We start from the raw sequence: 13,844 nt of genomic DNA on the forward strand, positions 1-13,844 counted from the left end.
CACATCAACAAACAGCACAACATCAGAGTAAAAAACTTTATTAATAAATAACATAAAAGACCAGAAATGAAAACTGAAAAGGCTTTTTCAGCTGAGAATAAAGTTTAAGGCTGAGAAGAACATTTCAAACAGTCTACTTTAAATATGACAGACACACATCCTTTTGAGAATATTTTTGAAGACAGTCTGTTTAACCATGAACGCAATGGGAGGGGCAGCTGGAGATGCCCAACGGCCCGAACAAAAAAAAGAAACACAAAACATTTTCAGCGTGAGCATTTTGGCGGGTAAATGCACGACCAGCCGAGTTTCTGCATTGACTCTAGATTACCCTGAGACGCTGCAGCTTAGCTGGGCCTCATAGTGAAGGAGTCACGGTTTGGAGGAGCCGGCGCTCTTTGTGGCTCTCTGCAGACGCGCTCTAGTCTGTCCTTGTTTCCTTGGTTGCGGTTTGTCGTCAAAGAGCTTCGGTCCGGTCCTGGTCCTAAATCCCCCGGTCCTTTCAGCAACTTTTCTCTGAATCCTGGAGCGCAGGGAAAGAAGGGGAAGAATCGAGCTGCAGCTGATGCAGGTTGGCTCATACATGGGCGTTGTCATGGTAACGTAGTGCAAACTCACATGGCTTCTCTCTTCCTCTCCAGTGACTTCTGTGTTGCAGCTGACAGTATCGTCTGTCCTGGACAACTTCCTGTCTTCTAGACAAACAGACAGAAAACAGTCTGGAAGAACAGCAGGGTAGCTATGAAAGCTGGAGAGCCACAATTTTAAAATTATTTAGCATTTAGTCTTCTTTTACAAAGAATGTAGCAGCAAGTCTTTCCTGGTGTGGAGAACATGATGAAACTGTTAAATTGCTGCTGCTTTGCCTCAGGCTTCTCAGCTGAAAGAAGCAGACTAAAGTACGAGGCGGGGGGATTCCTAAGCAGAAAGTGTTTGAAATGCACAAAAATGTAGTTAGACGGTGTGTGTCACTAATGAGTTTGTGCCAGCAAACACCTGTGTGTCACTACACAACATGAAAAGACAACAATACAAAGTGACTGATGGAAATTGTGATGACAGTGAGTCACCACACCTTTCTGGAGCAGATGCTCTGCAGATGTCTGACTGTGTGATTAACGTCTTCGAGGATCAACTCTTCAGTCTTTTCACATGTTGAAAACCTGCCTGGCCCAGTGTGATGCTGACATACCATAATAACCTGATATCGATGTGGAACAGGAGTCAGAATGAAATGTTCCCAAATTTCCCCGCCCACACGTTTCTGTGCACAGAGAATTCTGAAGTCCCGGGCCACGGATCAGTACCGGTCTGTGGGACAGTTGGTACCGGGCCGAGTAGAGAAAAACAAACATGACCTACCGCTACATTTGTTCCATTTTATTTCTAATCTGATTCTGAAGGAAGTTTTATTTTTGGAAAACTACCGGATTCTCTCCACCACATCAGACCTAATGTTGACGGATGTCGAGTCGCTCGGTCGAAAATACATCCGCTACCTTCTGATCGCTAGATTGAAACCTCCATCCAAGCTGGCAAAGTTTGAAAAAAACAAAACGTTTTTGGAAAATTTACTTTAGCAGAGAAGATCCAGAGGATCCAGAGAAGAGCCTTTGACTTCAAAGAAAACAGAAATCTGCATTCAACCGACAATAACCAGGAGTCTTTACTCCAAATATGCATTTATGGCCATTGCATAAATGGACGCTGCTTATAAATTTGCTCAAATGTCAGATTCACTTTTATTATTATGTTGAGAAAATACTAGTTTAAGGCTCTGTTATTTTTATTCTTTTTTTTTTATTTTTAGGCATCGCTTCTTATATGTGGGACGAGTCTGAAGTTGGCGTCCAATTTCTTAGCTTCCACTTTGACAGTTTTGGGTTAAGGGAAAATCTAGATCACATTTTAGTGGTTCCAGCACAAAATCCAGTCAACCCATAAAGTTTAAAGCAGCTGCAGCCATTTTAGAGGAAGAAGATAAACTTTCCCCTCAAAAGTTCAGGGAACCTGGAAGCTAGAAATGTCACATGTCCACTTCAGCCTCGTACAGGCCGGGCGGTGGGCGGAGCATGAGGTGTTCGACGGGTGGAGGGGCGTGATAGGGAGGGGGTTACAGGAGGTCTGACTGTTTTGAACTTCATGGTGAGGTAAAAAGGACTGCTTCCACCGCACCTTCCTCATATACCATGGTCCGGGTGAATACTCGATTCTGATTGGCTGCTGGGTGTGCGTTAAAACCTCATAACCGCACGGTGAAAAAAGAAGTTCCGGTCACCTAGCTTAAATGTTTTGTATCACTGCGCCGGCTTTTGCTTCATCGTTTGGACAAAAACAAGCGGTAAGAGATGAACTTTCTCTCTGAACTAATGCTTTATTCAACCCATCGCGAAGATCAGCATATATATATATATATATATATATATATATATATATATATATATATATATATATATATATATATATATATATATATATATATATATATATATATATATATATATACACATATCGCAGAATCTTGACTGCAGCGGTTGTGCTGCGCGACGCGGACGAATATTGCTTTTGTAAGTGACCATGGTGTAAGCGGGTTAATGGCCTTCGAAGTGTGCATTATTACTTTTTAACGCACTTGGCGGAAGCAACCGTCCGACGCGAAGGTTCAGGCTTCCACGGCGTGCGTTAAAAGGTAATAATGCACACTTCGTCGGCCATTGAGTTCTGGTTAATCGCCTGTCCGTCCTGGTGGAGGGTCCCTCCTTCATGTGGACACCCCTGAGGTTTCTTCGTTTTTTCCGGAATTCCGGAGTTTTTCCATACTGTGAAGGGGGGTCTAAGGGCAGGGATGTCCAGTTTAGTTTAGTCAGTTTGTTAGTTCAATTTAGTATTTTCCTCTTGAATTCTATGTATTCATGACCCTTTTGATTTTATGTTTAACTTTTTCAATTACCGATACGAAGCCCATCGAGACGACTGTTGTTGTGAATTTGGGCTATACAAATAAAATTGAATTGAATTAACCCTTACATAACGTTCCATCCACTGTCAGAATTTCCTTCTTTCCAGCAGCTCCAAAGCAGCATTTTTTAGCAGGAGGTTAAAACAACAAACATCTGGGGCTCAGAATAACACGCTACCAGGAGCATATTTACTGTTTGATTCAATATTTTAAACTCTGTCACATCTACCCACCTTTGGCTTCACAAATCGATGGACAGTCTTCTGTAACCCCACAATCAGAATAGGAGCAACTTTTTTGCAAGAAAATGCTCTGAAGTTTTAATTACACCCCCCCCCCCCCTTAGAAAATTCATGGTAGAGCACAGGAGGAGGGAAGCAAGGGAGCAGCCTTTCTTCCAGCAGAGCACCAAAAATCAACGTCTTGTGCTGCGGGGTTCCCCATCAGAAGCTCTGAAAACAGACGGTGTTCCTCCACATCCTGCCGTGAGACGGCTTCATCTAATTTAACCACCACAGGACTGCGCACATGCAGAGGAAGCGGGGGATCACCTGCCGTCTGACTTCCCTCTCCTTTGCCAGCTCTCTGTCCCAGCCGATCATCTGCATCCTCTCTCTGGCTGACAGGCTGAAGAAAACGTCGTACAGCTCGTAACGAGCGGCGCGGAGCTGCAAAAGGAATCGCCGGGGTTTCAGAGAGTCGGTGGACTGACAGATGAGTTCCAGCATGCTTGGCGTCTTACCTGCAGGGCGACTCTCTCCTGCAGTACGACGTCCTGCCTGCTGCAGACGGCTCCTCTGGCCACACTCTGCTGCTGGAAGCTCTGCAGGAACTGCTGCGTGTCCTGCATCAGCGGCATCATCAGTCCCACCCAACTCCACCAAAGTTTGGTTTTTTTCATTTCAATGAAATAGAAACATTCCTATCTCACATAAATTCATAATTTTTTATCCAACAGAATGAAAATAACATAAACAGAGTTAGGACTGCACAATAAATCGCAATTTTATCGTTATTGCGATATCAAGCTGTGCTATATGCACATCCCAAAAGTTGGAGAAAACTGCAATAAATGGTAACCTTAAATGTGCTCAAACAATCTTAAGGCAGCTTGAAGTATTTAATCAATCAAATAAATCCATTTATGCATTTAACCAACGGGATGGACCCATTTTATAATAGATGCTCGTCTCCTTTGGGGTGTTATTTAAGTCATTTTGACTCTTATTTAGACTGTTGCCGTGAAATGGAAATGTTTTTGGTTGTTTTGCTATTTGTATATGTATCGCATGTTATATTGTCTTTGCAATAATGATCACTAACATGTCAAGTTTTCCTCATATTGTGCAGCCCTAAACAGCATAAACATGGATGTAACAGAAATAGGGCATTTGGCAGCATCATCTGCAGAATGAGGTCTTTTCAATCACGACGCTGCTGCAGGTCCGACGCAGCAAACGGCTGTGAGAACATGTAATGCATTTACTAATGACAGCAGGTCTAACCATCATCTAGAAAGGGGCATTTTGAGGAGGCAGTGACAGGAAGTCAACATGGCTGAGACTCCAATACAGTGGCGGTTCTACACTAACTTACCGGTACTCCCTGGGCGAGTAACCCCACCAGCCCCCCCCCGCGCACACATACAAAATTTGACAACATCCTGTTGTGTTCCCTATCTTCTATTTAGCCATTTTACTCAAAAAATGCATGAATTTTCTAGACTCGTATTACAGGGGGGTCAAACTCAGTCACACAGGGGGCCTTAGTTAAAAACACGCTTAAGGTTTTGAGCCGAAGAAGATAAAGATTTACTGAACTACACACTAAAGCTAAACTTTTAAACCTTTTACACTGAACTTTTTGAACATAAATATGAATAAAAACAGGAACATTAATCCAGAATAACTCAAGTTAAACCTTAAATAACTTGTAATATTTTGTTCTCCATTTAAATATATTCTGTCAAAATTATACAAATATGAACATGCTGCAGGACAAAAACAAAGAAAGCCTGGAAATATTAATAAGAAATTACATATCAAATAATTCCATTTTTTTGCTCTTTCATCATTTTTTAGAGCATTTTTTTTAGAGCTGGACTCCTGCTTCATTTTTAGCAATAATTTCTTAATGTGTGACGTCCTGTGTGTGTCTTTGTGAAACATATCAGAGGGATTAGATCTAAAAAATAAAACTTATTGTGATTAATATGTTTAGGTCTTATAAAACATTAAAGACTAAATCATAGAACTCATCAGTGGGATTACTCCAAAAATATTTGGCATTTCCCTAAATTTGTGCAACACCAACAGTAGAAAACCTCCAAAAAAACTCAATCCATAAAAAATGGTCTGCGCTCATCCCCCCTCCCCCTCCCCTTCCCTCTGACACACGCGGCTCCGTCTCTATGACGGGAGGCGCAGCTGCGGCCCAGAGTTGATTGTTAGATAGAAAAAGACTCCCAATCACCTGTTAGTGTGATTCAGCCAGCCACCGCGAGTTGCGCTCCCCTCTCGAGTTTTTTGACTTATGTTCGAAAGACTACCGCAAAGAGGTGTGGCCGCAAGAGTCTTGTAGCAGAGGGCGGTGGTCACGTGCGCATCGGGTCTGCTGTGTCGGAGCAAAGAATTGTGGGAAATAATCTCCATTGCCTGCTTTTTTCGAAATTGGGTTGAGCATAGGGTTGGGCCGATGGACGATATCATCGTCCATCGTGATGGGTGACTGACATCCCGATGGAGAGACCACCATCGTGATGCCACGCCCCCGCCACGTTGCGCGTCGACACCATAAGCCGCGGTTACATGTACAAAATATCTTGATGGGATCAATGGTCGGATTAGAATTCAAGCGTGTACATGGGCCCAGAAAAATGTTTTCAGAATATAAAAACGTTCACTAAGGTCACAATTTCGGTCGGAATAAATCATTCGCACACGCGCAGTATTCGCACATGCGCAGTTTGAAAACCGGAAGGGGATACAACTTCCGCCGAGCGGCTTTTTTTCCCAACTTTATAGAATGTAACAATTCAATACAAAACGATAACAGCGCCGAGCGGCTATATACATTGACATGTCAGCTCGGTAAAATACAAGATGACCTTCTAAACGTGCTTTTAATAATGTTACGGTTATTATGAAACACCTGTTCGCTCATCATTTGAATTTTAATCCGTGTGGTCAGTGCTTTTTCTGAACGAAGCCAGGATTAGCAGTATGCTAACACGGGCTAACAACATTAGCTTTGGGTGGCGCTGCATCCTGTGTGTAACATCAGCCTTTATTTAGTCGGGACACGACTGGAAACACAAATCCACGTCATTGTTTGAATGTTTTCTAAGGACTGAGCGACATTTCTGCTTTGATGCTCAAACCGCTGTGTGTCTGCTGACGATCCGAGCTGTGCTCAGACACACGTTTAGACCCGGTTCTGAGTTCGGTAGGTAGTACCCCTAGAGCTGCGGGACGGATCGCAGTCTTAAATCTCCCACACATACGGCTCATGTAACAAAGCACCCCCCCCCCCCCCCCCTTCCCATCAAACACAAAGCTGTAATCCGCGCTCCGCCGGTCCACTTCACTAGTGAAGTGCGGGAGCGGACTACTTCTTTTCTATCTTGCTTGTTACTTTTTCTGTTAAAGTCACTTCCCTCAGTTTATACTGGATCATCGCGGATTAACCATTAGTTGGGAAATAAGATGAAAAAAGCAAAATAACGAATAGCAGTTATATAAGAACGAAAAATGCAAAAATACCCCCCCCCCCCCCCCCCCCCCCGACGATGTCATCGTCCATCCCGATGGTTGACAGCAAACATCGTCAACGGCCAATTTAGGGGACATCGCCCAACCTTAGTTGAGCACGGGTGTTTGTTCTGCCTAATTCCTTTTCATGGGCCTGTTTTACGTTGTTTCACTCTGAGGTATTCTATTTTTATTTTTTTTTTGCACCATAAGTTTGAAGAGGAAATAGGAGGAAGACATTCTTAATAGTCTGATGTATTAAAATAAAAGCATTAAGTGTCGGCTGCTGAAGCAATTTCAAATTAAAAGCTCCAAGCTTCCTCTTTGAATTCAGTATGTAGCACATTATGTGTAACGCATCAGGCACGGCAAATGCCGCCCCCTATGACGTGCCGCCCTGGGCGACCGCCCACATCGCCCATATCAAAACCCGCCACTGACTCCAATATGTCAATACTTCTCTGTTTTAAACCTCGGTTCCAGACTCCTGGTAGCTTTTGTTCAATATTAGAAAACATCCCAACAGAATGTGAGTTGGCAGCTGATGGGCTGCGTTCACGTACCCTGATGGTGCGCAGCAGCTGCGCCACGCGCTCAGTCCTCAGCAGTCTGCGCGTCAGAAAACCCTTCACAGCCGCTGCCAGCAGGGGGCGCAGGTGCTGATGAGGAGAGGAGAGGAGAAATCCCCCAGAGGGGAGAATGATGAAGACATGAGGGGAAGAGAGGAGAATGCTAATTCCATCAATGACAATCAATTCATTTCCCACGCAGCTTCAAGGTCCTTTGGCTGGCATCTGCTTAGAGCGCGACAGCGAGTGGACACAGCTCATCACTGAGAGAAACCAAATAATAAGCAGCTGATGTGCCGGCATTCACTTGTTGATTCAAGAGCGGCAGCATTAAAGGCCCTTTATGCACAGCAGATGAAGTGGAGCCGCTCGGGCTGAATCCAGCAGAACGACAATAAGACATGATTGATGGTGATCAGAGGAGGAGGAGCCCAGCAGACAAAAGGTCAAAGACTGATCGGACGGCACATGTGGGGTACCTGAGGGACGGAGAAGGTCAGCGTGTCCCCGAGACAGGAGCCTGAAACGGAGCGAGGGAGGGAGACGCTCTGGAGGTGATGGAAACGCGCCGCCAAAGCCTGGGAAAGGAGGGGGGGGGATGCAGGTGTGCACGTTTGGGAACAGATGAGGAGGAATATATTATTGGATTGGAGAGAAGCACAAATGAGGCGGGAGAAAGAAATGAATTGTGGTAAGAGACGGGGGGAGGTTTGATGAAGGAGAGGATGAGGAGAAAGAAGACAAGCAGGAAATGAAAGAAAACAGTTGGAAGGTGGTTTGACACAAAGCGGGGGGGGGGTGAAAAATCATCACTAGTGGTGGTGCTCAGCAGGAAGATCTGGCACTGAACCACAGACAGTCATGAATTAAACAAATTATTCTTCTTTTCTGTGTCAACACCCCCCCCCCAGAAAGTCCGGCCAGCTCGCTCACAAATGATGAACGAACAGGAGAGTCACATGTCCTGCTATGAAGTGTCTTCTGTTCATTATTCTGCTGTTAAAGACACATCAATTTAGCAGAAGCGGCGATTAACGGGGCTGCGGACGCCGGCCAAGAACAAACACAGACACCAGCTCCAGGAGAGGCTGCCAGCCAACAGCCGGCGTCCTTCAAGCCTCTCGTGCGCACGCACGCACGCGCGCACACACATAGTCAGGGGCGACCGTGCCAGCTCGCCTCTTAGGGACAGAATGAAACATTTATGGTACCCTACTCTCTTCCCGGCTTGGGCAGGTGGGGGTGTTTGAAGGTCTCTTGTAATGAGCAGATGTCTTTCGGGACCCAGGGGCACACTAACAGGTAAATGAGGGAGCGTGCGCTGGTGCGTGTGCACGTGTGCCTCCAAACATTTGCTTTCTGCTTTAAGAGAAATTGTGAGACCTGCAAACATTTGAAGGAAGCTGATTTTAAACGGCTAATCCACAGTAAATGTGAGAATTGTCGTCGTTATGATTTCAGACCAACGACCACGACGTGACCCCCCCCCCAACGATTGGGACTGACGACGCAGCTTTGGAGAGCGGCAGTTTTGAACGGCGCCTGCACCGCTATCCGCACCACATGTTCGCCGGCCTCGCCACGCTTCAGTTCACCTTGTCTGAACGCACAACGGAACAAACGCAGCCGACAAATCAGGCTCTGCTACAGATAACCTGGCGTGCGCCCTGAATCTATGATCCCTTTGCTGTGATGTACGGACGGAAAACTGAACAGACAAAACCATAACGGGCATTTCACTAACCATAGCTGTTTTTACTGTTTTACTCCCAGTTAGCTAATTAAATCTTACAAACTCTATATTTAAGACGAAGTGATTCCATCTGAGTGAAATGCCACTCAGGTAATAAGTGAAGCTGGTGGGATTTAGAAGAGCTGCAGAGAGCTCTTCTTCATTCACAAACCTCCTTTAGTTCAAGAACTATTTACTCGGCTGGAGAACATTTGAGCTGGAGATGCATTTATGCAGCAATAACTTGTTTGCTGCAAACATGAAGCGATGTTTACAGGAGCCACAGCAAAGATCTCAGGTGGACGTGAGGCAGAGTGGGCGACCGAGTCTCTGACATCTCACATGCTGAGAACACCTCCCCACCGCAGGAGAAGCAGGTCTGAGACAGCGGCAGCAGCTTCGTCTGCGTGGGGCGTGGGTGGACACCCGTGGACGCAGCAGGGTTTCCTGTCCGTCATGCATCAAGAGCAACGTCACGCCCCGCCTCACCTGCAGGAGTCGCTCCTGCTGCTGCCGGTGCACCTCCTGCAGGGCTCTGAGCCGGGCGGCGTGGACCTCCTTCAGCTGCTCCTGCTGGTCGGCGTCCCTGTCCTCAAACCAGCCGGCCGAAGCTGAACAGGGAGACACGGACATCCTGACTGGTGAACGAGCAGCGACGTGCACCTGCAGCCAGGGCTCTTACCTGTGGGGGTGCTGGAGGTGGGCCTAACAACAGGCCCCGCCCACCCCGTCCTCCTCTCTGGAGTCTGCTCCGTCTCATGCATCACCAGTCGCCGTTTGACCCTAGACGTCCCCGCCTGCTCCTCGCCCCCGCTCTCTGGGGTCAGATGTGCCCCCTGACCGACACCACACTGTGGATCCCGGGGGGTTCCGGATCCTTCCAGGAGCCAGAGTCCGGATGGTTTTTCCACGTCAAACGAATGATTGAGAGGCGGGGATTTTGTGGGGGGGCGCCCTCCTCCTGCAGCCGGACGGCAACTTGTCCCTGAAAGCACAGAGACCCCCCCTGGAGCTGCGTTCCCATGCAGGGGGTTTCGGAATAAACAGGGGATCCGTGTCTGCGGTGCTGCTGATAAGACGCATTTGGGAGGGGGCGGCTGCTGCCGGCCGTCTCTGCGTTGGGTGTAACTGCCCCCCACTGAGGCCTGCCTGATGGGGCCTCCTGCCTCCTGGACTGTGAGCACAGCGCCCTCCACATCGCTGATGCTCATAGCAGTGGGTCGTCCTGACCCCTCACCGCACCCCTTCTCTTCATCGCCCCCCTGCCTGCAGTCCGAGCAGTGGTTCTGACCCGTTCGTTTCCTCCAGCTGCTCTCAGTTTGTTCCGGACTTTCCTTCACTGCAGACTCCAGACATGAGATCAGGCTCTTCAGGCCGGTCAGGCTGACCTCCAGGTGCTCCAGGTGCCGTGAACTTTGGGCTGACACGCCGCTCACCTCCTCCTCCACCTCCTCTTCCTCACCTGCAGAAGTCGTGGTAACTTGAACTCCTCGCTTCTCCTCGGAGGTCTCGGCTCCTTCAGCGGGTTGCAGATGTTTGACGCAGCCGTCTTTGAATCGACTGGGACTGCAGCAGAAGCTGGGCGCTGGGACACTGCAGAACTTAGCTGCTCCTTTAGAGAAGGCTGCGCCCCCGGGAAGGCAGTCCTGAGGTGGGGAGGTGTCAGCTGGGATGATCAACTCCTGAAAAGTGTTCAGCTTATTTCTCAGGATTGTTTTTGAAACCAGATGAAGCTCTGAGGTGTCTCCACTTCCTGTTACAGGAGAGCTCTGGGTGTCCGTGCTGGTGTTGTTCCCAGCGATTTCACTCCCAATTATCTCATAGTTCTCCCTGGGTTTCTGTGACGTTCCCACTGATGGGGCCCCTCCCCGCTCTTTGGTTCTGTTTCCGTCTGCAGCCCTGTTGTTCCTACAGAGATGCTCATCGTTCTCCTTATCGGAGAGGCTCTGTTCCTCTGCTAGCGTTCTCAGCAGCTGCTGGATGTTGGCGTTTCTGGACTGGTTCCTCAGCATCCGCTGTTGCCGCCGGTACTCCTGAGATTTCTTCAGCAAGGCCTTGAGGCTCCGGGGATGAGGCTTCTCCTCACACAGCCTTTCCGAGTGGAGCAGGTTGTCTCCTGGTTCAGTTTCGGCCGGGTTTCCTCCAGCAGCGACTGGCCCCTCATCTACGTCTCCATCCGTAGACTGAAGCACCGCAGGGAAGGAACCATCATCCGTTTGCTCCACACTTCCAGACTCCTCCGATGGCAGATGATCGTAGAGAGAGGCGGCTCCACAAACGGAACACTCCAGTCCGCTCCTCTCTAGTTCCTCGCCATCCACAGGAGGGTGGCTAATAATATCTGGACGAGCCGCTATTGTATTTGAGGTGCTGTGAAGGAACCCGCCTCCAACGCCACAAGCTTCTCCAGAAGAGTTGAAGGTGCAGATTTGTTGGTCCATCACGCTGGACACAGACATTTCTACGCTCTTGTGGCTCAAGTAACCTGAAGAAGACAACTGTCCGCCACAGCAGGACTGCAGCTCTGGCGGGTTGGGGCTTTCCACTCGGCCACTGATGCCCCCTTCACAGCAGATTTGCTTTTCGGGAGTGAGAGAGGCACTGATGGGAGAGAGTGGAGAAGGAGAACTGCTTTCTAACTTCTCTGCAGATGCTGGGGAAAGACCACGCTCGGTCCTAACAGAAGCCTCACTGTGGGACTCTGAGGAGCTTCTCCGAGGGGGAGGAAAAGGAGGAGGAGAGCATTTGGTCGGAACGTCAGACTCCTGAAGTAGCTCTTCCAGCGTTGGAGTCTTCCTCAGCTGCTTTTAAAAGAAAAACACAAGGAGGAGGTTTACTTGGGGTTCCATCAATGCCATGAATGCCATCACAACTCAAATGAAGAACGCCACCGACCCCCATTCATCGCATCATTCCTGAATAAAGCAGTGATTCTGTGCATTCACACTGAAAATCTGTTCCGGATAATCTGGGAAAAGGAATTCTGGGTCACTTTAAGCGGACCAAATGTGTCCAGTCTGAACACAGCCTCAAAGCGCTGGAAGACTTCAGGTCTGTTGTCGCAGCCTGATCAGTGAGAATTTCACCTGCTTTTTTATTGACAGAATGTCTTGGTCATTTGAGAGACATTCAGGCATCGGGCTGTCCAAATATGTTTACCCCTCATGCTAGTTGTTAATCGAATCGAATCAACCTAAACCCTTAAAAGATTGTTTCAAACTGAGATAAATCAATAATCAATATTGGAAAAAAATACCTTTTGTATTGGGCATAGGTTTATTTTACTATAACCTAAAAAAGACCAAGTGCATCACAACGGACAACACGGGTGTGATGACAGCACAAAATGATCAAACCATCATTACAATCCAATTTATTTAATTTATGCTTAATTATCTTGCAAGAGCCTGGACTGTTCAGCACCCAGAGTGTTAATCTTTGAGTCACGCCAGTTGACCTTTTAGCCAAATATGATCCAACCGGATCATTCATTATGTTCCAGTATCAACTATGAACTGCACCATAAAACACACATTAAGCTATGAATCATATTGTTGCTAAATAGAATCCCCTGAATCAATGCCCATCACCCTCTTGAACCTCCCAAATGGATAAATAAAGTTGTCTATCTATCTATCTATCTATCTATCTATCTATCTATCTATCTATCTATCTATCTATCTATCTAATTCTATGTGAAACAAGCCACAGTAAGTGAGCACCTAGGCAGGCCTGGAGGGTTTACGTACACCAAGAAGAGTTACGATTTTCACGGATGATTCCCATTAATCCCGCTTTTACCAGTCTTGGATGGTGTCTCATTCTGGCCCTCAGTTCATCTTCATTTTACCAAACATGAGCCACATTGTTGGCCTGGATATCCCATAACAATAGTGTCCTTAAAATGCTAAATGCTCTGCAGATCCTCTGGAATAGCAGGTGAAGTGTAACAGATTATATTTAGGAAGTGACTAAAACAGCTCTGTCTGTCTGCGTGGTGTGCTGGAGGATCCCTGACCAAAGCGCTGAACTTCATGGATCCATACCGCCTGAAGCCGCGGGTGGAGCAGCTCACCTGGACGCTGCGTAAGAGCGTCTGGACGTAGCTCATCCTGGGACGCTCCTTCTTCAGCTCCATGCGGGCTGCAGCTCCGCGAGCTTCCTCTCTGCGCGCCTGCATCTGCTGCCTCTGCTCTTCAGACAACTGCGATCACAACACAAGATCAGCGAGAGGACAGCAGCCAGCGCCGGCTGCGTGTGTGTCTGACACTGACAGCGCCGTCGTACCAGCGGGGGCAGGATGGCTAGACCGTGGAAGCGGATGACGGAGGACGGAGCCGCGGCGCTCCGGGCTTCCTCCGGGTCCCGCCTGCTCCTCATCAGCCGGGACAAGGCGCGCTGCACGAACACGTCGTAGTCCTCCATCATGGCGTTTCAGGAGCTGCATCGGCGGCGGCGCGGGGAGCTTTGCTGCCTGGAGATGGCTAATACTAACAGCTAGCTCCGTAAAGTTCGTATTGAATTAAACCGCTGACTTACATTTATTTAGCGAAGAGGGCTAGGAGTTGGTGGGGTCACAAATAAGAAAGTAAAAGTTTCTTTTAATCACGGAAAGTTTTCTAAAGTTTAATTACAAACCGGGACTCAAAGTCTCCTCCATGATGAATCTGTGTTTACATTTTACCCGCCTCTCCTCGCGGAGCAACCGACGTTCAGAGCCGCGAGCCCGCCGAGAATCCACAAAACCCGGGACGGAGCAGAGCGGAGTCTACGGTGGCCGGGAGGGGAGCAGCCTTTCTCTTCAGCAAGCATTCATCGGTTTAAAAAAATACGTT

General features: G+C 47.8%; 1 protein-coding gene across 6 annotated transcripts; it reads right to left on the reverse strand.

Annotated features, from left to right (window-relative positions):
- Positions 1–22: 22 nt before the first annotated feature.
- Positions 23–13,806, reverse strand: LOC101171642. 6 transcript variants are annotated; one of them, XM_023959791.1, is made up of 12 exons: positions 13,687–13,806; positions 13,549–13,567; positions 13,297–13,483; positions 13,085–13,213; positions 9,692–11,810; positions 9,499–9,620; positions 7,757–7,855; positions 7,272–7,367; positions 3,702–3,803; positions 3,511–3,627; positions 619–695; positions 23–523 (listed from the first exon to the last, which is right to left on the reverse strand). In XM_023959791.1, the coding sequence occupies exons 3-12, from the start codon at positions 13,435–13,437 to the stop codon at positions 373–375; spliced, it is 3,153 nt and encodes a 1,050-aa protein (XP_023815559.1). In that variant the 5' UTR covers positions 13,438–13,483; positions 13,549–13,567; positions 13,687–13,806; the 3' UTR covers positions 23–372. The 6 variants fall into 6 exon arrangements, with proteins under 6 accessions (XP_023815559.1, XP_023815554.1, XP_023815560.1 ...); XM_023959786.1 differs by having other exon boundaries at positions 9,692–11,813; positions 13,549–13,748; XM_023959792.1 differs by having other exon boundaries at positions 619–692; positions 9,692–11,813; positions 13,297–13,718.
- Between the last annotated feature and the right edge of the window lie 38 nt (positions 13,807–13,844).

Source organism: Oryzias latipes, chromosome 1 (assembly GCF_002234675.1).
Source record: "Oryzias latipes chromosome 1, ASM223467v1".
NCBI lineage: Eukaryota > Metazoa > Chordata > Actinopteri > Beloniformes > Adrianichthyidae > Oryzias > Oryzias latipes.